The 27,852-nt window shown below is 31.4% G+C and overlaps 1 protein-coding gene across 1 annotated transcript in view; it reads left to right on the forward strand.

Annotated features, from left to right (window-relative positions):
* Positions 1–489: 489 nt before the first annotated feature.
* LOC137390585 (uncharacterized) overlaps positions 490–27,852 on the forward strand; it is a 64,739-nt gene continuing 37,376 nt past the window's right edge. The window contains exons 1-8 of the mRNA XM_068076914.1: positions 490–577; positions 627–998; positions 1,048–1,616; positions 6,602–6,733; positions 6,854–7,025; positions 8,758–8,906; positions 12,477–12,617; positions 15,316–15,490. Coding sequence (XP_067933015.1) covers positions 490–577; positions 627–998; positions 1,048–1,616; positions 6,602–6,733; positions 6,854–7,025; positions 8,758–8,906; positions 12,477–12,617; positions 15,316–15,490 — 1,798 coding nt within the window. The remainder of the gene's footprint in view (positions 578–626; positions 999–1,047; positions 1,617–6,601; positions 6,734–6,853; positions 7,026–8,757; positions 8,907–12,476; positions 12,618–15,315; positions 15,491–27,852) is intronic.

Below are 27,852 nucleotides of genomic sequence, written 5' to 3' on the forward strand. Positions count from 1 at the left end.
ATGAGCCCTTCACAGTATAATCACTCTGCATTGGAAATGTTATCTCTGTTTCTCCACTTACGAGTCATTTATGTTTTCAGCACATCAAAATCTGGACACTGCAAATTGTTATGCATTCATTGTGATTACACCTCGCGGCAGCCTGTAGATTTATGAATGTACTTGTTGAGTGAACATGCAAGGGTGGCACTTAGTTAAGTGTATAATAGCCAATAGCGTACTTTAAGGTTCTCTCCAATGTCTGTGACGATATAATGTTCACTGGTTTTATCGATATGCTTTACAGACACCAGTGTTTCTATCAGTCTTATTGGGTAGCTGTGCCTATGGTTCGGAGACAATAATTTTAGTTCACCAACAAGTTCAAGGACGAACCGCTTTATTTGAAATTTTTTCAGCAATAAAGGCGTGTTAATAAATATGCTTCTATTTTTAAATGACAGTTGATATTAAGAATATATTTACATGTAAAATTTTCATATCCAGCTTATGGGTATTGGAGTATTTCCTGCTGGTATTGGAGTATCTCCTGTTGGTATTGGAGTATCTCCTGCTGGTATTGGAGTATCTCCTGCTGGTATTGGAGTATTTCCTGCTGGTATTGGAGTATTTCCTGTTGGTATTAGAGTATTTCTTGCTGCGTATTGGAGTATTTCCTGCTGGTATTGGAGTATTTCCTGCTGGTATTGGAGTATTTCCTGCTGGTATTGGAGTATTTCCTGCTGGTATTGGAGTATTTCCTGCTGGTATTGGAGTATTTCCTGCTGGTATTGGAGTATCTCCTGTTGGTATTGGAGTATCTCCTGCTGGTATTGGAGTATCTCCTGCTGGTATTGGAGTATTTCCTGCTGGTATTGGAGTATTTCCTGCTGGTATTGGAGTATCTCCTGTTGGTATTGGAGTATCTCCTGCTGGTATTGGAGTATTTCCTGCTGGTATTGGAGTATTTCCTGCTGGTATTGGAGTATCTCCTGTTGGTATTGGAGTATCTCCTGCTGGTATTGGAGTATTTCCTGCTGGTATTGGAGTATTTCCTGTTGGTATTAGAGTATTTCTTGCTGCGTATTGGAGTATTTCCTGCTGGTATTGGAGTATTTCCTGCTGGTATTGGAGTATTTCCTGCTGGTATTGGAGTATTTCCTGCTGGTTTTGGAGTATTTCCTGCTGGTATTGGAGTATTTCCTGCTGGTATTGGAGTATTTCCTGCTGGTATTGGAGTATTTCCTGCTTGTACTGGAGTATTTCCTGCTGGTATTGGAGTATCTCCTGCTGTTATTGGAGTATTTCCTGCTGGTATTGGAGTATTTCCTGCTGGTATTGGAGTATTTCCTGCTGGTATTGGAGTATTTCCTGCTGGTATTGGAGTATTTCCTGCTGGTATTGGAGTATTTCCTGCTGTTATTGGAGTATTTCCTGCTGGTATTGGAGTATTTCCTGCTGGTATTCGAGTATTTCCTGCTGGTATTGGAGTATTTCCTGCTGGTATTGGAGTATTTCCTGCTGGTACTGGAGTATTTCCTGCTGGTATTGGAGTATTTCCTGCTGGTATTGGAGTATTTCCTGCTGGTATTGGAGTATTTCCTGCTGGTATTGGAGTATTTCCTGCTGGTATTGGAGTATTTCCTGCTAGTATTTGAGTATTTCCTGCTGGTATTGGAGTATTTCCTGCTGGTATTGGAGTATTTCCTGCTGGTATTGGAGTATTTCCTGCTGGTATTGGAGTACTTCCTTCTGGTATTGGAGTATTTCCTGCTGGTATTGGAGTATTTCCTGCTGCGCAAACATTTTCTGTCAAAGATGAACTTATGCATAATTTTAGTAGATTTTATCAGAAAGCCTCACCGTTTTCTATCATTTGTGATTGTTTTTGATGTTTGAGGTGATCTGACTGCTAGGATGTTTCAAGATTAAAACAAAACTTGATCGCTCCGGAAATGAATATTCGGGATGAAATAAGTAAAACTGCTTGAGTGTTGGAGTCTTTTAATAGGTTATGGTCTTGAACTAACATTTGAAAACTGAACATGTGAATTACAAAGTCTTACTGATCGCTATTAAAGTTCTTGATTAGCCGATAATCAAAAATGGTTTTAAATGATTGGCTGATTTGTTTTTGGCACAAATCCGCCCAGTATCATCTGGAGTCATAAATTAAATATTCACTCCATTTAACGAGTGGCATTACTATTACTATTTTCAATATCTAATGTGAAACTTTCGCATACAGTCGCATTGAAAAAAACGAAATATGGTAAAAGTACTTGGTTTTCGTGTAAAATTTTGGCCTCATGTTTTCTCCGTCGCATTTCGTTATGTTCTAATTGTACCTTTGTATTTCATTTAGCTCCTCAATCTGTGAATGTTTTGTATAAGTGAATTTGTCATGTTAAATGATAAATTATGAAAAAATTATTGGTTGTTCTGGAGAAGGTAACACCAAATTTACTTTTCATGCGTCGGTCTACCTTATTAAATGAATTATGTTGTGTTATGGTCTACCAGGGTTGCCAAAGCATGGCTTTTGTAAATTGTTTTATGTAATGGTAAACTTATGCTATACAGACAGGGGTATTGTTAATTCATCACGCCCAGTGATGTTCGAAGTAACACAATCTGTTACTAGATGTGCGCCAAAGCGAAGATGTCAGTGCAGTCTCATGTACACATTTTTACGAGACTTCAATATCACTGCATATATTTTATTGGTCAACAATATGTACTCCGCACTAGCTTTATGGTTTGCCTGTGCACTTACAATAAGCTTATTAATAAGCTCCATAGCTGCACTCGAATATCATTCATTCTACCGAAAAATATTTTTAATGACTCGCCTTTGTGCCTATACAAAAACAATGATCACGATTGAGGTGTTATCAGAACCACCCAAAACTTTGCCACAATTAATTTAAGAAGTTAGGTTATCATTGTGCCAAAAACGAATCAGTTACACATAGTTTTGCTTTACTAATGAAACGCAGCAAAAACTGTTGCTTCAATTTTTTTAAATTTCTGGTTTAGAATAAATGAAAGAAGTATTGTAAACAGTGAACCAGATGTATTTCTGCTAGTAAAACCCTTCAACACTGGATCAATAATATTTTCTGGTACTACATTTTTATAAAAGAGGTGTGTCTGCGTTTTGGTCAAACTGCAAAAATGGTAGCATTTTTCTTCTGCAGGTTAACTTTTGACTAACTATAAAAATACTAAAAATTCCTTTTGTTTTTCAAATGTAATAATTCTTGTACAGAATCTTTTGCTTATTCCAAAAAACTTTAAATTGACATTAAATGACAAAAACTCAACATTTAAAGCAAAAATGTTGAGTTTATGCCAGCAAAAAATGGTAGGCATGACTTAATTCCATCCATCTGAAAAAGCAATGAAATACCTAGTAAAATAGTTGATATTTGCTATGCAAACAGTCAATAGACTGAGCTAATGCGTGTAGCTAAATCAGCGATTGTGGGTTATTGTAATTTTAATATATTTTCATATATCAATTTTTGTAAGAATAGATAGAAAATTTATTTTGTTTATTTGGGAGAATTAAATTGAATCGAGTCATTTAAGTTAGGATAGCTAAAGAATTGAGAAATGAATTGCCAGGTTTTTGCCATGAATTATAAATTGAACCAATTCTCGCGCGACATATGATGCAAAATAAATTGAGAATTGAATTTTTAATTTTTTAATGAGAATTGAAATTAATCGAGTCAATTTTCAAAGCCTGATAAACATCTCTGGTAACAAGCTAAATACTTTTGCACATGACCACACTCAGTATGACCGAATGGTCCAATCATCACACAACAATGTTTTTATCCAAAAATTATGCAGTCTCAATGATATGAGGGTCAATCAATAAGTAGTGGGAATTTTGTCATAACTTTTGTTCTATTTTATCTAGTAGTTTGATATGTTCTTGACTTTTATAAATAGGCGTTGTCATCACATACCCAAAAATTTAACATTTTAGTGATTCAACTTTTTGATATTGTCTACACTCAAAATGTCTGCCAAGCTGAAGACATGGTCACTCATAGAGGAAAAAGCTGTCAAGGTTTTTGACAGCTGAAAGTCTAAAAACAATTGTCATGCACAGTAGAATGAAAAAACGATATGGGCAAGGATTTATGTCACAAACAAGTTGCTTTACGTAAGCAGATGAATTCAAGAATGTGTGAGAATACATTACTATTGAGCTAAGTAATGCTAGATCAGTGGATGATTCGACTCCACACACAGCTGAGGCAAAAAGCTGATTAACCCTGATAGAACACTTGCTAAATTATATGTGATGTTGCTGAGACCATGGACATTTCACATGGAACTGCACACAATATTGTCCATGAAAAGCTAGCCTTCAAGAAAGTCTGTGCACGCTGATGACGGTACCCAAGATGCTGACTGATGATCACAAAATGCAGCGTGTTACGGCTGCCAGAAAGTGCATGGAGAAGTCTCAGACTGGAAGGGGGAGATACTTTCCCATCTAGGATTGTGACCCCAGATGAAACCTGGCTGTATCATTATGAACCAGAATTGAAAAGACAATCAATGTAATGAAATCATACGAACTCTCCTTTTAAGTGGTGGTTCAGGTCTCAGAGGACGACATGGAAAGTAATACTCACAGTACTCTAGGATGGCAAGAGTCATATAACTTTGGATTTGAAGTGCCAAGGTAACACTGTTAAAGGTTGCCTTGCAACAAAATTCACATTACAGTTATTTGATGTCAAAAGACACTATGTCTTAGTTTGCGGTGTTGTAGGTGCAAAATATGTGGAAATGTGATTACAAGCTTTTAAAAGCTAAAAAACCAACAGTCAATCGCAGCCACACGAGACCGCCGTAGTTTGGAATATCTTTCCAAAACGGCTCAAATGGGACGTAGTTGTACAAGATGGCTTCTGTTTACATTTTCACGCAACCTCATTCCTCAAAATATTTTCACAAATATACTTCACACATTCAATACAATCATGTCTATTGATCTTACTCATCTATTTTATTGTCATCGTAATGCTGTCACGTTCACCACTGATATCCTATAACCTACCGTAAAAATTCGTTCAAATTTTTAACCTGAGCTCGAAGGAGTTAAGGTTGAAAATTTAAACGAGCTCTTCATGTTTATCATTGTCTGATAATCATGAAGAGCCTGTTGGTCACTTGTAATAATCGAAAAATGCTGCAGAAATTATTCGTGAATTATGGGTCACATCATCAGATTACGACTAGACGATTAGACCAAGCCGAAACAAAACTATAAAGTAGCGAGCATCTATATTTGGTAAGGGGTGTTCGGTAAAACCCAAAGTGTTGGTCATAAACTAGTGCTATGAGAAGTTTTATATTGAGCCTTTTATTGGCCTTTCAATTCACTTGAGAACATCATGTGACAAAACAATAGCCAAATGTGATGACTACGTCAGAGAAATAAACTGATTCCAATCTATGGCGGCTTTTAGTTTTTGAGCTTTTAAGAGCTTGTAATCACATTTCCACATATTTTGCACCTACAACACAACAGAGTAAGACATAGTGAATCTTTTGATATTAAATAACTGTAATGTGAATTTTGTTGCAAGTCAACCATTAACATTCAAAACTACTGTGAGCTCTTGGCTAGAATAAAGTAAATCATAAGGAAGAAGAGAAAAGGTCTCCAGGCTAAAGGTGTGTTCCACCAGGACATTGCTTGCCTATGTACCGCTACCCATGCAAGAGCCAAAATTAAAGGGCTGGGAAGTGTTGGTACACACTCTTTATAGTCTAGATCTGGCACCAAGCAGTTTTTATCTTATCAGACCAGTTGTCTGTCATTAAAGCCGTGCGTAAATGGTTTGGAAATCAGCCGCCATATAATTTTACTCTGTAACAAGTAAGAAGCTCGTAAAAAGGTGGAACAAATGTATGGGAAAAAGGAGACGATGCTGGAAAGGGGAAAATGTAAAGTGCTATTGCTTGGTAATAAAATGTTATCACAAAATTTCCACTACTTATTGATTGACCCTCCTACATTCATCCAGTGAAACTAACTCATTGAGGGGAGTTCATACTTGCGCCACAATAGTTGAAATCTATCTTCCAATCAAATACACCCAAACAAGTTACACAATAAATGGCGACAAACCTTGATAAAACAAAAATCTTTGGGCCCTACACCTCAAGTCGAACCCAATTATTTTATTTAAACAATCTAAGGATTATAAAGCAGACAATCACTAGTACACGCTTGAATATTTTTGATAGTAGCTTGTGTTGGTTCATTTTATATTTATAAATGTGTGTACTGATTTATATTTATAAATGTGTGTACTGATTTGATTTCCTGCAAGCTTAATTAATATGCGTATTATCTTCAATCAATTATATATCTTTAAATACATACATCTGCAAAATAAAGCCTTAAATTTGAGTACACATTAAATTCAAACTCAATTCCGTGAATCAAAGTTGTATCATTAAAAACTAAGTATTGTGAGACATAAAAGTAATATCATCACAGGGTCAGATTAGAAATCTCATGACAGGTTTAATATCATCACAGGGTCAGGTTAGAAATCTCATGACATGTTTGATATCATCACAGGGTCAGGTTAGAAATCTCATGACAGGTTTAATATCATCACAGGGTCAGGTTAGAAATCTCATGACAGGTTTAATATCATCACAGGGTCAGGTTAGAAATCTCATGACAGGTTTGATATCATCACAGGGTCAGGTTAGCAATCTCATGACATGTTTGATATCATCACAGGGTCAGGTTAGAAATCTCATGACAGGTTTGATATCATCACAGGGTCAGGTTAGCAATCTCATGACATGTTTGATATCATCACAGGGTCAGGTTAGAAATCTCATGACAGGTTTGATATCGTCACAGGGTCAGGTTAGAAATCTCATGACAGGTTTGATATCATCACAGGGTCAGGTTAGCAATCTCATGACAGGTTTGATATCATCACAGGGTCAGGTTAGAAATCTCATGACAGGTTTGATATCATCACGGTCAGGTTAGAAATCTCATGACATGTTTGATATCATCAATGGGTCAGGTTAGCAATCTCATGACAGGTTTGATATCATCACAGGGTCAGGTTAGCAATCTCATAACATGTTTGATATCATCACAGAGTCAGGTTAGCAATCTCATGACATGTTTGATATCATCAATGGGTCAGGTTAATGAATTATATGCCAAACATAGTAACCACTCTTTTTCACTCGACGGATGCGTAGAATATTATCAATATATATTGCAGTTTAAGACTAGTACAGTACATACTAATACAGTTACACGTTACTATATACAGTTTGAGACTAGTACAGTACATACTAATACAGTTACATGTTACTATATACAGTTTGAGACTAGTACAGTACATACTAATACAGTTACATGTTACTATATACTGTTTGAGACTAGTACAGTACATACTAATGCAGTTACATGTTACTATATACAGTTTGAGACTAGTACAGTACATACTAATACAGTTACACGTTACTATATACAGTTTGAGACTAGTACAGTACATACTAATACAGTTACATGTTACTATATACTGTTTGAGACTAGTACAGTACATACTAATACAGTTACATGTTACTATATACAGTTTGAGACTAGTACAGTACATACTAATACAGTTACATGTTACTATATACTGTTTGAGACTAGTACAGTACATACTAATACAGTTACATGTTACTATATACTGTTTGAGACTAGTACAGTACATACTAATACAGTTACACGTTACTATATACAGGTTGAGACTAGTACAGTACATACTAATACAGTTACATGTTACTATATACAGTTTAAGACTAGTACAGTACATACTAATACAGTTACATGTTACTATATACAGTTTGAGACTAGTACAGTACATACTAATACAGTTACATGTTACTATATACAGGTTGAGACTAGTACAGTACATACTAATACAGTTACATGTTACTATATACTGTTTGAGACTAGTACAGTACATACTAATACAGTTACATGTTACTATATACAGTTTGAGACTAGTACAGTACATACTAATACAGTTACATGTTACTATATACAGTTTGAGACTAGTACAGTTCATACTAATACAGTTACATGTTACTATATACAGTTTGAGACTAGTACAGTACATACTAATACAGTTACATGTTACTATATACAGTTTGAGACTAGTACAGTACATACTAATACAGTTACATGTTACTATATACAGTTTGAGACTAGTACAGTACATACTAATACAGTTACATGTTACTATATACAGTTTGAGACTAGTACAGTTCATACTAATACAGTTACATGTTACTATATACAGTTTGAGACTAGTACAGTACATACTAATACAGTTACATGTTACTATATACAGTTTGAGACTAGTACAGTACATACTAATACAGTTACATGTTACTATATACTGTTTGAGACTAGTACAGTACATACTAATACAGTTACATGTTACTATATACAGTTTGAGACTAGTACAGTACATACTAATACAGTTACATGTTACTATATACAGTTTGAGACTAGTACAGTACATACTAATACAGTTACACGTTACTATATACTGTTTGAGACTAGTTGGTCACTGTTCAGTTCTGACAAGTTAGCAATATTAACCCTCACTTCATGCTTGATGTTTAATGAATCCTGCATATTTTTGGCTTCGCCATTTTTTGAATCATTTTGAGTTATGGATTCTTATAATATTCTTAGCATGGTTGCAGATCACACTTATGAACAGAGCAGCGATAAAATAAAGGAGGATCGAGTCCGCACGGAGCTAGTCCCAGCTGGCGAAAATAATCCCGCTAATAACCAAAGTTTTAAAACGGTTACAGTCACTTTGCTAAATGAGAATGAGACGTATCCCGAGGTGAGCAGCTCTGTGTCTCTGCTAGGTCATGCCGCTATCATTTTATTGCTTATGTTGCCTACACTTGCTGTATGTGATTACATATATGTGCTACACATAGCTGTATGTGATTACATATATGTGCTACACATAGCTGTATGTGATTACATATATGTGCTACACATTGCTGTATTCACGAGTTTGTTATGAACTTGCTTGGATCCATGCCTAAAGATGTGATTGTGTCAAATTTTAATTGATTTTAAAAGAACTTATAGTATCTTTTTTTGTCTATCAGTTGAGATGTTGTTTGTTGTGTTAGGCAGTGTCATTGTCAAAATATTTGAAGATTAAAATCGAAAAAATTGATCGCTGTAGAAACGCTCAGGTCAAAAAAACATGCCCAGTTTTGCCCAAAATGATGTAACGAGTAGTACAACCTGTCTCCATCTCTCGTATTCACATCGGCTATTGCGATAAGTCTAGTCCTGTGCGGCTCTATTGGCATATATTTTATTTTGCATTTGCTCATGTTGGCTAAAATAAAATTTTAAATCCAGCTACAGATACATTATTATAAATTTCTTAAATGCCTCAAATAAGGGAAATTAAAAACATGTCATATTGGTTTCCTTTAAATGCTGTGTAAACATTTGAGTACCGTCTACGATTCCGCTGGTCTATGGTAATTAGGTCGTCGAGTTAACTTATTTTATCGCAGCCTTTGTATCAGCTAAGTTCTCAGTTGCTACCCACACCGAAAACTAGTTACTAAACAAAATAAGCACGCAGCCATCTTTGAAAAGAATATGTTCGAATATATGGCGAAACCAACTGCATCCCAAAAAGTCATGTATAGTCAAGGTTATTTAGTCATTATCAGTATCAATTTGTAGAAAAGATTTACTGGAAAAAATTTACATAGTTAATTCAAATACAAAACAAATGGCTTTCTGAGTTGACCGTATGAGTGAACGCAAAACAACGTCAATTTCGTTGAAAGCAATTATTCCACAGATTCTGGCTAAGGACTACTAAAGCCATTCTTGCACCTGGTTGGCGGTTTGTGGACTCAACTGTTTGCACTTGGTAGGGTGGAGCATAAATCTTTTTGAACTTAATATTTGGTCCGTTGGAATTGGGTCGAGCTAAGCAGAAGTACCTGCCCATACAGCTCCGATTACACTTCCTAAATCCATCTATCAGAGAAGATTTCAGCACAGATGGAAACAGGGCTATGTGTGTGTGTGCGCGCGCGCGTGCGTATTTATTTTCATCAACAGAAACAATACAGAAAAATAAACTGCATATTAGTAAATATATCAGGTTAAATAAAAATTAGTGAGAAAATGAAAAAGGTATAGCAAAATTCACTCAACCTGAGCACGAGATAATGATGATGGAGCCATAGGTGCGCTGTAGCCCAGCTAATGTCGCGCAAGCCCCAAAAACAGCCAACAGCAGCAGAACAAAGGCAGGCCTCAGCCCACCCCAGTCAGAGAGACAGGAGATAGCATTTTACTTGTTTTTTAAAGTCAAATTTGTTTACAATTTTCTTCAATCTATCTGTCAGGTAGGTTATTCCAATGAAAGGTTGTTTGATATTGAATAGTTTTTTGCCCAGCACTAGATGTAAATAAGGGAATATGAAGATTTAGAAGAGAGTGACGAGTGCTATAAGAGTGCGGTGGTCCCCCATTCCCAGATTAATGAACTACAGTATGACCCCTTAGCAGCAGCTTTAACATACAACTTATCTATTGGTAAAATATTAGTTTGAGTAAACAATTCTTTTGATGGATAGTCAAAGGGTTTATGACATATAATTCGCACTAGCTTTTTCTGAAAGATTTTAATTTTATTTAAAAATATGTCAGGCGAGTTGCCCCAAAATTCGAGGCAGTAAATAAGTTTAGAATTCACCAAGGAGTTATATCATGTAATCATTATTTCTCGTGGGAAGTACTTTGATAACCCATAGAAAAGTCCAACCGCTGGACGAAGGTCCTTTAGTATGTTAGATATATGAGTAGACCAATTCAGATTATTATCAAGCCAAACACCTAGGAATTTAAAATGATCAGTCTGGTTTAATATGTTATTTCCTATTTGCAGAGAGTGAATTTTTAAATTAATATTATTAATATTAATGTATTCAATATGTTCTGCAAATCAGGTTCTGCATTGTCTTCAACATTTATTATATAATTTTACAAGCTAAAAAGTTTTTATCGCAGCTTGAAGTTTTTAATTAAAACATCCATCTAGGTCGTGGCCATTCACATAGTTTCAACTCATATAATAGGACAAATTACTCTACTGCAGTAAACTCAAACAAAGCATATTATGGTTTGTGCCGCGCACATTCGTGTCTCTCTTTCCCATTCATGGCAGTTTCCAGACCGACACGACTCCTCCCCTAGTGAAGCACATAAACATCTTGTAACAATAAAACAAATGTAATATATGTCATAAATATGTCGCGCTAATGCGTATCTACTGAAAGCTTTCAATTTGAGAGTTGGATAGATTGCGAGTGTAATTTTCAAAATGAATAAATGTTTAACAAAAGCATAAATACACAAAGCCAACAATTCGAAGCATTGTTTCTGATAGTTAAAGATGAGCATTGATCAATCGATTTTCCTCATTTTCCACAAGTGAGAAATGAACATAAATTCTAATCATGAATCTAATTTACTAGCTAAAATGCCAAAGAAAATTTTAAGCAAAAGTGAGGGCTAGGTGAAACGATAAAAAGTTGTGAAATGATTAAAAAGTCATGAAACGATGATTCGTGATAGCAAAAATTTATAATTTTACGTATTAGTAGATGTATTCATGAGTACTAAAATTATTACCGTTAGTTTAGACTTTAGAATATATGTAAAGGATACTCAAAGTTAAAGATAAATTTATCTCCATTCTCCTATCTTTCTCTGCAGCATAACGCTGTTGACGCCTGTCAGCTCTAACCATAACCTGTTTGCCCCAATCTTTAACCACCTGATGCTCAGAAAACTCTGAGTCACCTTCGCTGAACTGTGCATTGTTACAATTCTGTTGTTCGTCAACAAAAACGTGTCGGTGCAGTAATTCAGTAAATTAACGATGTCAATTAAATCAGTAAATTAAATATCGATGTCGATGCCCGTAGCTACTAGAATCTACTAGTAGTCGATGCGCATAACTAACTAGTAACAGAGTAAAGTCACTAACAACGAGAAGCTTCGAAATCACAGATAAACTGTTTTACGAGTGATAACATTTAATATGACATATACAAAAATTTTGTGCTGATGATTGGCTAATGAAGATATCTTATATTTATCGCTTGTGGACTCTTTTTACATGTATCACTCGTTACATCAAGTATGAAGCACCCGCTCGAATCTGAGTTTTTTAAAAGATGGCCTCATTCAAACGCTTATATCTCTGGACAGGGTTGGTCTATAAAGACAAAAATTACATAAAGTTGTAGCTGATGTTTTAGCCTGTTTTATGTCTTTTATTGGTCTTAATTTCATTAAATTGACCTTTTTGTCAATCACATAAGTGATGCCAAGTTTATAAAATTCCTTTCATCTACAGCAGACAAGTTATATCTTACTCGTGTCGACCGATGGAGAAGAAGTAGGAGAAGAAAACTCTGGAGACGTAATCAGTATTACAGAGCACAAAGCCGAACCTTCTTCTTCAGCCACCTCCAGAAGTTTATTATTTGCTCAAAAGGTAGTATAGTTGTACATATTGCTTTTTATTACAAGATGAAGGCTGTTGTTAACTAACTACATTGTTTTTATTAAGAAGAATATTAAAAAAAATTAGCTAAATTTCATTCTTGACTGTACAATCGCCTTTGATTCTCATTTGGATGCTGTAGGAACTGACATGCAAGTTCGCTCAGAAACTGCTAGCAAATGATCTCACTTTAGAAAGATGCAGATTTGTATCTTAATGGTTATCCAGTGATTTAGTTTTCCTAAACTTTGCTGTTTGAATGGATGTCAATACTGTTATTATAATCAATAATAGATAACCAATAGGAGCAAGAGAAAAAACTGTACAGTACGCACTGCTACTCCGTAAATAATTCGTTATAGGAATTTCACGTTATAAGAACTGTAAAATACATGTAAATTGCCTAATCAATTCCAAGATCTTTCAAACTCATCCCTTTGGGCACAGGTGTCAAACACATGGCCCGCGGGCCACATGTGGCCCGCCACCTCATTTTATGTGGCCCGCGAGGGCTTAATTACTCATTCGCCCGAGACTCATTCTCCCGTATTTATAACGTTGCTAGGCACACCAACGCGAGTTATCTTGCCTCTAAACTTTGTCTATTCCTTGTGTTGTTATTTTTACATTACATGAGAATAATTTTGATTAGTCAGAAAAACTTTTTTCTGGCCAATCAAACAAACGTACATATATACCTCAATGATCTCTCTGGCAAAAGTTATAACTAAATTACTACGCCCATTGCGACATCTACTGAACCGAAAATCCTCGCTGTCACTTTAAAATTTATCGTTCGCGATCAATTTTTTTCAACTCGAGAAGCGAGAAGTAAATATGCAGATTCAGAAGGGGTAAGACAGTGAAAGACTGCATAAATCAAATTGAAACATTATTTTTAATGTTTCGAAGTTTTTACTAACTTTTAATTTTGTCAATTTGCATCGTTACACTCGAATAAAAATGCACTTTTTAGGCTGTCAACCATAGTCAGACAAAAGTTATTCGATCTCGATAGGATCATAGTCATTCTTAGAGCGGCCCCTGAAGTCTGAAAAGTCAAGAACAGAGTTACTGAACATAATTTTATTCTTTGAAACATGTTTATGACAGTTTATTTGAGTTATATTAGGATGTAGATTTGCTAGGCTATGAAGATAATACTCGCGAGGAAAAATTCGAAATTATAGTTTCGTGATTTTCATGTTCATGACTAACTATTATTCATAACTTTGTATTGTATGTATTAAATCACTAATTTTAGTCAAACTCTGTATATTTTGTAATTTCTTTGGTGCAAGTCTAACTTTGTTTCAGCAAATAGCAAATAATTTTTTGATTTTTTGCTGCTTACATATTGATTTTGTGTTGCTGCTGTTGCAATTATTTAGTGTTTGCAGATTTAATGTGTGTATGCCAACAAATTCATGTTCTTAGCAGCTCACAATTTTTGATTTTACTGAAAGTATGCTCATGTTGATGGGTATTATGTAACTTTTCTGATTTTTTTTCGAAAACAAGTGTTTTGCATATTTTGCTGTGCAACTGTTCTGTTTGCAACTTTAAGTAATAAAGTCAAGAGTTATTTAATATCAAAGACTATTTAAGTTATTTTATATTATTCGATTACATTTCATTACAATTATAAGTTACATCTGGCCCTTTGAGGACTGCCATTACGCTGATGTGGCCCTCGGTGAAAATGAGTTTGACACCCCTGCCTTTGGGCATAGAAAAAGGAAAAAATGATATAATCTTTTTTCTTTGTGGGCTGTACCGTAACTGCAACATTATTAGTCTGCACAGACAACTTTTCTCCTTTTTTTGATCAAGCTCACAGGTTTTTATAAACTATAATTGCGACAATTCTACAATAAGTTGATGGGGAGCGCACATCTTCAGCGCTCATTTACAACAATTTGCTTATTTATTTAAAAAACAATGTGTACTCTTCAAAGTAAAACTAATAACAAATATTCTATATGTCTACAAGAAAGCAATACAACCAAATGTATTACAAAAAATAGTACTTTTTCGTCGGCTACCTGTATTTAGGGGTCCAGGTTAGGATAAAAGAGAATTTTTCATGATACCCAAGTCGTGACATTCCAATTGCTGGACTGACGCAGTGACACCTCCACCAATAATTCATAAATACAAAATCGAATAAATACAATCGACCTGGTATTTATGAACAATGCGCAGCTGCCCTATTCTATGTTTTGGCGACACATCTGACGATCTGTCACGATGAACTAGATAGTTGCAAAAGTTGTATGGGTATATAATTTGTAAGTATAATGCTATACTCACGGCAGTTTTTCTTTCGCGAGGGCAGCGAAATAGGCGACATTCAGCGAGATAGGCGACATTCGTTTCGCCCGTAATAGTGCTAAATTTATTTTCCCAAAATTCTGACGAACCATTTGAAAAATGGTCGCCAGTCTCTATTTGAACGCCGCCTCCAATTGACTGCCACTATAGAGGAAGGGCTGAAAAATAGAGCGCCATGGCATTCAATTAGAGGTTTTACGGTAAGTTAATTTAAAATGAATTTCATTTGAAGGGGCTAGCTATCTTCCGCTTGTTGAGAATGAAGGCGTCTGTTACTGCTTCCATAGCATGCCTGTTCTCCAGTGTCAATCTGCAGTTGTTGGAGCAAAAGCTAGTATTTGTCTATGGACTGCAGGCAAGTGACACAGAGAAGGGTTCATGTAGCTTCTGTGATTACAAGACGACCCAGCGACACCTCCTACATAAGCATATTAAGACTCACTCAGAAGAGAGGCCTCACAAGTGTCCTCTCTGTGGCAATGCCTTCAAGACTCTCGGGGCTCTCACCAATCATGTCAACACTCATTCAGGTGCTATTGGATTAGTTTTACCATCTTTTCTAGCTCTTAGCTAAAAATCTTCTGTTTGTTGCTTGGATCTCATTTTTTCTGCTTCACTGAAGCTCCATGTATGCTAATTGATAGTTCGCGGATTTGTTGAAAAAAATCACGTCGGTCATTCAAAACCTTTCTATCATCCCTCAATCGGAAATTAGCCAGTCCATCATTGTCGTGTCCAATTTTTTTTCAGACAAGTATATCATTGCAATAATCAATCCACAAAGACTTGAATAACCAATGAGTGTAATTTCATTAATTCACAAAGAATAATAAGTTTCACCTTTAAACACATTTGATAGTAATAGTTTGCTAAAGTTAACCTTAAAACCTGCTGAACGGTCTCAGGTCGTTCTTATTAAAAACCTAGTGACATCTATCTCCCTGTTCAATTAATGCCAACATTCAGTGACCAGTTTTAAAATAGAACTATACTAACAATAATATCTGCATGTTTCATAGGATAGATTACAAGCAAGTTCATAACATGGTTAGAGAGCAAAAATACTAGCATACCTTAGTTATAGCCTTGATCTGTATGTAAGAATGTCTTTGCCATTAATAAAAATATAACAGTGCAGCCTTGATCTGTATGAAGGGTTGGCCTTGCTATTAATAAAAATATAGCAGTGTAGCCTTGATCTGCATGAAGGGGTGTCCTTGCTATTAATAAAAATATAGCAGTGTAGCCTTGATCTGTATGAAGACTTGTCCTTGCTATTAATAAAAATATAGCAGTGTAGCCTTGATCTGTATGAAGGGTTGGCCTTGCTATTAATAAAAATATAGCAGTGTAGCCTTGATCTGTATGAAGGGTTGCCCTTGCTATTAATAAAAATATAGCAGTGTAGCCTTGACCTGTATGAAGGGGTGTCCTTGCTATTAATAAAAATATAGCAGTGTAGCCTTGACCTGTCTGAAGGGGTGTCCTTGCTATTAATAAAAATATAGCAGTTTAGCCTTGACCTGTATGAAGGGGTGTCAGTGCAGCGCAGGAGACAAACCGTTGGTTCAGGGGCAACTTACTCTTTAGCAGCGGCTGTTGTAGTTGCCGTTTTATTCCATTTACATTTCATGCCATTATTCTCTCTATATTTACATTTCATGCCATTATTCTCTCTATATTTACATTTCATGCCATTATTCTCTCTATATTTACATTTCATGCCATTATTCTCTCTATATTTTCGGGATGACTTTTTTTATTAGAAGCATTTTATTATTTTCTTATATTTTTATTGCGGCTCAATAACAGTCAACTTGTATGTGATATGCATAAAGTTTTACTCATGCTATTTGACTGTATTTGCTTAAAGGTTGTTTCCGGTAAAGAAATGTAACCATTTTTGGGTCAGCTACTACATGAAAACAAAAACCACTTTTAAAAATGTATTGTTGGCAAGCCTATTTTTACAATCACCATGGCATAGGGATTTTCCGGCGAGCGATGCAAAATGAAAATACACCTGAAGCAGTTTCCAAAATGTTAAGACTTTCTCAAATCAGTTTTGAAAAGAGAGGAGATTTTAAATTGAAACAAAAACAGAAAATTTATAGAATTAAGTTGAAGTTAGTTTTAACTTCGTCGAATCCAAGTTAAAGTAAGCCACAACAATGGTTTACCAAACTTACTAAAATTTTCCATCGGCAATCTGCCAGGCTAATAGCACGAGGCAAGCAACTCTCATTACTTCTCATTCATAGCTAGTTTATATACATTTTGAAGTGAGTTTTCAACTGAATTACATAGAACATTAAGCATTCTCTCCAGTGTTGTAACTTACTTAGAGAGGTATACAAATATATGCTTATTGTTCTATGTAATTCAGTTGAAAACTCACTTCAAAATGTATATAGACTAGCTATGAACAATGAGAAGTAATGAGAGTTGCTTGCCTCGTGCTATTAGCCTGGCAGTTTGCCGATGGAAAATTTTAGTAAACTACATAATGACAATCACTTACTTACGCAATCACCCTGCGTGGTATGCAAAGCCGCTGGGTATGTACTCTCATATGGCGACTTATATCGGCAAGTTAACAACTCATTCCTTTTGGGTAGAGCGTCTGACTGGCCAACAGCAGGGTTTGAGATCAAATCATCTTTGGTACGGTTTCTCTTCTTTAAGATTTTAACAGCTATAGCTGAAATGCAGACACACGACATACAGAGATAAAACATACTTGGGAAATATAGATTTGATGTATACACATTCTTTGAGAAATATAGATATAAGGTATATACATTCTTTGAGAAATATAGATATAAGGTATATACATGCTTTGAAAAATATAGATATAAGGTATATACATTCTTTAAGAAATATAGATATAAGGTATATACATTCTTTGAGAAATATAAATATAAGGTATATACATTCTTTGAGAAATATAGCTATAAGGTATATACATTCTTTGAGAAATATAGATATAAGGTATATACATACTTTAAGAAATATAGATATAAGGTATATACATGCTTTAAGAAATATAGATATAAGGTATACACATTCTTTGAGAAATATAGATATAAGGTATATACATGCTTTAAGAAATATAGATATAAGGTATATACATGCTTTGAGAAATATAGATATAAGGTATATACATGCTTTGAGAAATATAGATATAAGGTATATACATGCTTTGAGAAATATAGATATAAGGTATATACATACTTTAAGAAATATAGATATAAGGTATACACATTCTTTGAGAAATATAGATATAAGGTATACACATTCTTTGAGAAATATAGATATAAGGTATATACATGCTTTAAGAAATATAGATATAAGGTATATACATGCTTTGAGAAATATAGATATAAGGTATATACATTCTTTGAGAAATATAGATATAAGGTATATACATTCTTTGAGAAATATAGATATAAGGTATATACATTCTTTAAGAAATATAGATATAAGGTATATACATTCTTTGAGAAATATAGATATAAGGTATATACATTCTTTGAGAAATATAGATATAAGGTATATACATGCTTTGAGAAATATAGATATAAGGTATATACATTCTTTGAGAAATATAGATATAAGGTATATACATTCTTTGAGAAATATAGATATAAGGTATATACATTCTTTGAGAAATATAGATATAAGGTATATACATACTTTGAGAAATATAGATATAAGGTATATACATTCTTTAAGAAATATAGATATAAGGTATATACATTCTTTGAGAAATATAGATATAAGGTATATACATTCTTTGAGAAATATAGATATAAGGTATATACATGCTTTAAGAAATATAGATATAAGGTATACACATGCTTTAAGAAATATAGATATAAGGTATATACATTCTTTGAGAAATATAGATATAAGGTATATACATTCTTTGAGAAATATAGATATAAGGTATATACATACTTTAAGAAATATAGATATAAGGTATATACATTCTTTAAGAAATATAGATATAAGGTATATACATTCTTTGAGAAATATAGATATAAGGTATATACATACTTTGAGAAATATAGATATAAGGTATATACATGCTTTAAGAAATATAGATATAAGGTATATACATTCTTTAAGAAATATAGATATAAGGTATATACATTCTTTAAGAAATATAGATATAAGGTATATACATACTTTAAGAAATATAGATATAAGGTATATACATTCTTTAAGAAATATAGATATAAGGTATATACATTCTTTGAGAAATATAGATATAAGGTATATACATACTTTGAGAAATATAGATATAAGGTATATACATGCTTTAAGAAATATAGATATAAGGTATATACATGCTTTAAGAAATATAGATATAAGGTATACACATGCTTTAAGAAATATAGATATAAGGTATATACATACTTTAAGAAATATAGATATAAGGTATATACATTCTTTAAGAAATATAGATATAAGGTATATACATTCTTTGAGAAATATAGATATAAGGTATACACATACTTTAAGAAATATAGATATAAGGTATATACATGCTTTAAGAAATATAGATATAAGGTATATACATACTTTGAGAAATCTAGATATAAGGTATATACATGCTTTGAGAAATATAGATATAAGGTATATACATACTTTGAGAAATATAGATATAAGGTATATACATACTTTAAGAAATATAGATATAAGGTATATACATGCTTTAAGAAATATAGATATAAGGTATATACATACTTTGAGAAATCTAGATATAAGGTATATACATGCTTTAAGAAATATAGATATAAGGTATATACATACTTTGAGAAATCTAGATATAAGGTATATACATACTTTAAGAAATATAGATATAAGGTATATACATGCTTTAAGAAATATAGATATAAGGTATATACATGCTTTAAGAAATATAGATATAAGGTATATACATACTTTAAGAAATATAGATATAAGGTATATACATACTTTGAGATATATAGATATAAGGTATATACATGCTTTAAGAAATATAGATATAAGGTATATACATGCTTTGAGAAATATAGATATAAGGTATATACATTCTTTGAGAAATATAGATATAAGGTATATACATTCTTTGAGAAATATAGATATAAGGTATATACATGCTTTGAGAAATATAGATATAAGGTATATACATTCTTTGAGAAATATAGATATAAGGTATATACATTCTTTGAGAAATATAGATATAAGGTATATACATTCTTTGAGAAATATAGATATAAGGTATATACATACTTTAAGAAATATAGATATAAGGTATATACATGCTTTGAGAAATATAGATATAAGGTATATACATGCTTTGAGAAATATAGATATAAGGTATATACATGCTTTGAGAAATATAGATATAAGGTATATACATGCTTTAAGAAATATAGATATAAGGTATATACATTCTTTAAGAAATATAGATATAAGGTATATACATTCTTTGAGAAATATAGATATAAGGTATATACATTCTTTGAGAAATATAGATATAAGGTATATACATTCTTTGAGAAATATAGATATAAGGTATATACATTCTTTGAGAAATATAGATATAAGGTATATACATTCTTTGAGAAATATAGATATAAGGTATATACATTCTTTAAGAAATATAGATATAAGGTATATACATTCTTTGAGAAATATAGATATAAGGTATATACATTCTTTGAGAAATATAGATATAAGGTATATACATGCTTTAAGAAATATAGATATAAGGTATATACATGCTTTGAGAAATATAGATATAAGGTATATACATTCTTTGAGAAATATAGATATAAGGTATATACATTCTTTGAGAAATATAGATATAAGGTATATACATTCTTTGAGAAATATAGATATAAGGTATATACATACTTTAAGAAATATAGATATAAGGTATATACATTCTTTAAGAAATATAGATATAAGGTGTATACATTCTTTGAGAAATATAGATATAAGGTATATACATACTTTAAGAAATATAGATATAAGGTATATACATTCTTTGAGAAATATAGATATAAGGTATATACATGCTTTAAGAAATATAGATATAAGGTATATACATGCTTTGAGAAATATAGATATAAGGTATATACATTCTTTGAGAAATATAGATATAAGGTATATACATTCTTTAAGAAATATAGATATAAGGTATATACATTCTTTAAGAAATATAGATATAAGGTATATACATACTTTAAGAAATATAGATATAAGGTATATACATGCTTTGAGAAATATAGATATAAGGTATATACATGCTTTAAGAAATATAGATATAAGGTATATACATGCTTTAAGAAATATAGATATAAGGTATATACATGCTTTGAGAAATCTAGATATAAGGTATATACATTCTTTGAGAAATATAGATATAAGGTATATACATTCTTTGAGAAATATAGATATAAGGTATATACATTCTTTGAGAAATATAGATATAAGGTATATACATACTTTAAGAAATATAGATATAAGGTATATACATGCTTTGAGAAATATAGATATAAGGTATATACATGCTTTAAGAAATATAGATATAAGGTATATACATTCTTTGAGAAATATAGATATAAGGTATATACATTCTTTGAGAAATATAGATATAAGGTATATACATGCTTTAAGAAATATAGATATAAGGTATATACATGCTTTGAGAAATATAGATATAAGGTATACACATTCTTTGAGAAATATAGATATAAGGTATATACATTCTTTGAGAAATATAGATATAAGGTATATACATTCTTTGAGAAATATAGCTATAAGGTATATACATTCTTTGAGAAATATAGATATAAGGTATATACATTCTTTAAGAAATATAGATATAAGGTATATACATGCTTTGAGAAATATAGATATAAGGTATATACATACTTTAAGAAATATAGATATAAGGTATATACATACTTTAAGAAATATAGATATAAGGTATATACATACTTTGAGAAATATAGATATAAGGTATATACATTCTTTGAGAAATATAGATATAAGGTATATACATTCTTTGAGAAATATAGATATAAGGTATATACATACTTTAAGAAATATAGATATAAGGTATATACATACTTTGAGAAATATAGATATAAGGTATATACATACTTTAAGAAATATAGATATAAGGTATATACATTCTTTGAGAAATATAGATATAAGGTATATACATACTTTGAGAAATATAGATATAAGGTATATACATACTTTAAGAAATATAGATATAAGGTATATACATTCTTTGAGAAATATAGATATAAGGTATATACATTCTTTGAGAAATATAGATATAAGGTATATACATACTTTAAGAAATATAGATATAAGGTATACACATACTTTAAGATATATAGATATAAGGTATATACATTCTTTGAGAAATATAGATATAAGGTATATACATACTTTAAGAAATATAGATATAAGGTATATACATACTTTAAGAAATATAGATATAAGGTATATACATTCTTTGAGAAATATAGATATAAGGTATATACATACTTTAAGAAATATAGATATAAGGTATATACATACTTTAAGAAATATAGATATAAGGTATATACATTCTTTGAGAAATATAGATATAAGGTATATACATTCTTTGAGAAATATAGATATAAGGTATATACATACTTTAAGAAATATAGATATAAGGTATACACATTCTTTGAGAAATATAGATATAAGGTATATACATTCTTTGAGAAATATAGATATAAGGTATATACATACTTTAAGAAATATAGATATAAGGTATACACATTCTTTGAGAAATATAGATATAAGGTAAATACATACTTTAAGAAATATAGATATAAGGTATATACATTCTTTGAGAAATATAGATATAAGGTATATACATACTTTAAGAAATATAGATATAAGGTATACACATTCTTTGAGAAATATAGATATAAGGTATATACATTCTTTAAGAAATATAGATATAAGGTATATACATTCTTTGAGAAATATAGATAAAAGGTATATACATACTTTAAGAAATATAGATATAAGGTATATACATGCTTTAAGATATATAGATATAAGGTATACACATTCTTTGAGAAATATAGATATAAGGTAAATACATACTTTAAGAAATATAGATATAAGGTATATACATTCTTTGAGAAATATAGATATAAGGTATATACATACTTTAAGAAATATAGATATAAGGTATACACATTCTTTGAGAAATATAGATATAAGGTATATACATTCTTTAAGAAATATAGATATAAGGTATATACATTCTTTGAGAAATATAGATATAAGGTATATACATACTTTAAGAAATATAGATATAAGGTATATACATGCTTTAAGATATATAGATATAAGGTATATACATTCTTTGAGAAATATAGATATAAGGTATATACATACTTTAAGAAATATAGATATAAGGTATACACATTCTTTGAGAAATATAGATATAAGGTATATACATTCTTTAAGAAATATAGATATAAGGTATATACATTCTTTGAGAAATATAGATATAAGGTATATACATACTTTAAGAAATATAGATATAAGGTATATACATGCTTTAAGATATATAGATATAAGGTATATACATTCTTTGAGAAATATAGATATAAGGTATATACATTCTTTGAGAAATATAGATATAAGGTATATACATACTTTGAGAAATATAGATATAAGGTATATACATACTTTGAGAAATATAGATATAAGGTATATACATTCTTTGAGAAATATAGATATAAGGTATACACATGCTTTGAGAAATATAGATATAAGGTATATACATGCTTTAAGATATATAGATATAAGGTATATACATTCTTTGAGAAATATAGATATAAGGTATATACATTCTTTTAGAAATATAGATATAAGGTATATACATGCTTTAAGAAATATAGATATAAGGTATATACATGCTTTAAGAAATATAGATATAAGGTATATACATTCTTTGAGAAATATAGATATAAGGTATATACATACTTTAAGAAATATAGATATAAGGTATATGCATGCTTTAAGAAATATAGATATAAGGTATACACATTCTTTGAGAAATATAGATATAAGGTATATACATTCTTTGAGAAATATAGATATAAGGTATATACATTCTTTGAGAAATATAGATATAAGGTATATACATACTTTAAGAAATATAGATATAAGGTATACACATTCTTTGAGAAATATAGATATAAGGTATATACATTCTTTGAGAAATATAGATATAAGGTATATACATTCTTTAAGAAATATAGATATAAGGTATATACATGCTTTAAGAAATATAGATATAAGGTATATACATTCTTTGAGAAATATAGATATAAGGTATATACATTCTTTGAAAAATATAGATATAAGGTATATACATTCTTTGAGAAATATAGATATAAGGTATATACATTCTTTAAGAAATATAGATATAAGGTATATACATTCTTTGAGAAATATAGATATAAGGTATATACATGCTTTGAGAAATATAGATATAAGGTATATACATTCTTTAAGAAATATAGATATAAGGTATATACATTCTTTGAGAAATATAGATATAAGGTATACACATTCTTTGAGAAATATAGATATAAGGTATACACATTCTTTAAGAAATATAGATATAAGGTATATACATTCTTTGAGAAATATAGATATAAGGTATACACATTCTTTAAGAAATATAGATATAAGGTATATACATTCTTTAAGAAATATAGATATAAGGTATATACATTCTTTGAGAAATATAGATATAAGGTATATACATGCTTTAAGAAATATAGATATAAGGTATATACATGATTTAAGAAATATAGATATAAGGTATATACATACTTTAAGAAATATAGATATAAGGTATACACATTCTTTGAGAAATATAGATATAAGGTATACACATTCTTTAAGAAATATAGATATAAGGTATATACATTCTTTGAGAAATATAGATATAAGGTATACACATTCTTTGAGAAATATAGATATAAGGTATATACATTATTTAAGAAATATAGATATAAGGTATATACATTCTTTGAGAAATATAGATATAAGGTATATACATGCTTTAAGAAATATAGATATAAGGTATATACATGCTTTAAGAAATATAGATATAAGGTATATACATACTTTAAGAAATATAGATATAAGGTATATACATGCTTTAAGAAATATAGATATAAGGTGTATACATTCTTTGAGAAATATAGATATAAGGTATATACATACTTTAAGAAATATAGATATAAGGTATATACATACTTTGAGAAATATAGATATAAGGTATATACATACTTTAAGAAATATAGATATAAGGTATATACATACTTTAAGAAATATAGATATAAGGTATACACATTCTTTGAGAAATATAGATATAAGGTATATACATGCTTTAAGAAATATAGATATAAGGTATATACATTCTTTGAGAAATATAGATATAAGGTATATACATTCTTTGAGAAATATAGATATAAGGTATATACATTCTTTGAGAAATATAGATATAAGGTATATACATTCTTTAAGAAATATAGATATAAGGTATATACATTCTTTGAGAAATATAGATATAAGGTATATACATACTTTAAGAAATATAGATATAAGGTATATACATGCTTTAAGAAATATAGATATAAGGTATATACATGCTTTGAGAAATATAGATATAAGGTATATACATACTTTAAGAAATATAGATATAAGGTATATACATACTTTAAGAAATATAGATATAAGGTATATACATGCTTTAAGAAATATAGATATAAGGTATATACATTCTTTAAGAAATATAGATATAAGGTATATACATGCTTTAAGAAATATAGATATAAGGTATATACATGCTTTAAGAAATATAGATATAAGGTATATACATTCTTTGAGAAATATAGATATAAGGTATATACATACTTTAAGAAATATAGATATAAGGTATATATATGCTTTAAGAAATATAGATATAAGGTATACACATTCTTTGAGAAATATAGATATAAGGTATATACATTCTTTAAGAAATATAGATATAAGGTATATACATTCTTTAAAAAATATAGATATAAGGTATATACATGCTTTAAGAAATATAGATATAAGGTATATACATGCTTTAAGAAATATAGATATAAGGTATATACATACTTTGAGAAATATAGATATAAGGTATATACATACTTTAAGAAATATAGATATAAGGTATATACATACTTTAAGAAATATAGATATAAGGTATATACATACTTTAAGAAATATACTGACTGGCCAACAGCAGGGTTTGAGATCAAATCATCTTTGGTACGGTTTCTTTTCTTTAAGATTTTAACAGCTATAGCCGGAATGCAGACACACGACATACAGAGATAAAACATACTTGGGAAATATAGATTTGCTGTATACACATTCTTTGAGAAATATAGATATAAGGTATATACATTCTTTGAGAAATATAGATATAAGGTATATACATTCTTTGAGAAATATAGATATAAGGTATATACATTCTTGTTTTTGACCACAATTTGAAATTCAGCTGCTTATCTCGCTATTAGTTTTGTTGCTCTCTTTCGTCAAATTCAAATTTATTTTTCTATTTAAGGCTTCCTTTGGGGAAATTTATTTCATATTTATTCTTGCAAGGTCTCTCATCCCGACTCTCTTTTTGCAAGGTCTCTCCTACAGACTCTCCCCTTGCAAGGTCTCTCATCCCGACTCTCTCTTTGCAAGGTCTCTCCTACAGACTCTCTCCTTGCAAGGTGTCTCCTACAGATTCTTCCTTTGCAAGGTCTCTCATCCCGACTCTCTTTTTGCAAGGTCTCTCCTACAGACTCTCTCCTTGCAAGGTGTCTCCTACAGATTCTTCCTTTGCAAGGTCTCTCATCCCGACTCTCTTTTTGCAAGGTCTCTCCTACAGACTCTCCCCTTGCAAGGTCTCTCATCCCGACTCTCTCTTTGCAAGGTCTCTCCTACAGACTCTCTCCTTGCAAGGTGTCTCCTACAGATTCTTCCTTTGCAAGGTCTCTCATCCCGACTCTCTCTTTGCAAGGTCTCTCCTACAGACTCTCTCCTTGCAAGGTGTCTCCTACAGATTCTTCCTTTGCAAGGTCTCTCATCCCGACTCTCTTTTTGCAAGGTCTCTCCTACAGACTATCTCTTTGCAAGGTCTCTCCTACAGACTCTCTCTTTGCAAGGTCTCTCCTACAGACTCTCACTTTGCAAGGTCTCTCCTACAGACTCTCTCTTTGCAAGGTGTCTCCTACAGACTTTCTTCTTGCAAGGTCTCTCCTACAGACTCTTCCTTTGCAAGGTCTCTCCTACAGACTCTCACTTTGCAAAGTCTCTCCTACAGATTCTGTCTTTGCAAGGTCTCTCCTACAGACTCTCTTTGCAAGGTCTCTTCTACAGACTCTCTCTTTGCAAGGTCTCTCTTACAGATTCTTCCTTTGCAAGGTCTCTCATCCCGACTCTCCCCTTGCAAGATCTCTCCTACAGACTCTCTCTTTGCAAGGTCTCTCCTACATACTCTCTCTTTGCAAGGTCTCTCCTACAGATTCTTCCTTTGCAAGGTCTCTCCTACAGACTCTCTCTTTGCAAGGTCTCTCCTACAGATTCTTCCTTTGCAAGGTCTCTCATCCCGACTCTCCCCTTGCAAGATCTCTCCTACAGACTCTCTCTTTGCAAGGTCTCTCCTACATACTCTCTCTTTGCAAGGTCTCTCCTACAGATTCTTCCTTTGCAAGGTCTCTCCTACAGACTCTCTTCTTGCAAGGTCTCTCCTACATACTCTCTCTTTGCAAGGTCTCTCCTACAGATTCTT

This window comes from Watersipora subatra, chromosome 3 (assembly GCF_963576615.1).
Source record: "Watersipora subatra chromosome 3, tzWatSuba1.1, whole genome shotgun sequence".
In the NCBI taxonomy this organism is placed as follows: Eukaryota; Metazoa; Bryozoa; class Gymnolaemata; order Cheilostomatida; family Watersiporidae; genus Watersipora; species Watersipora subatra.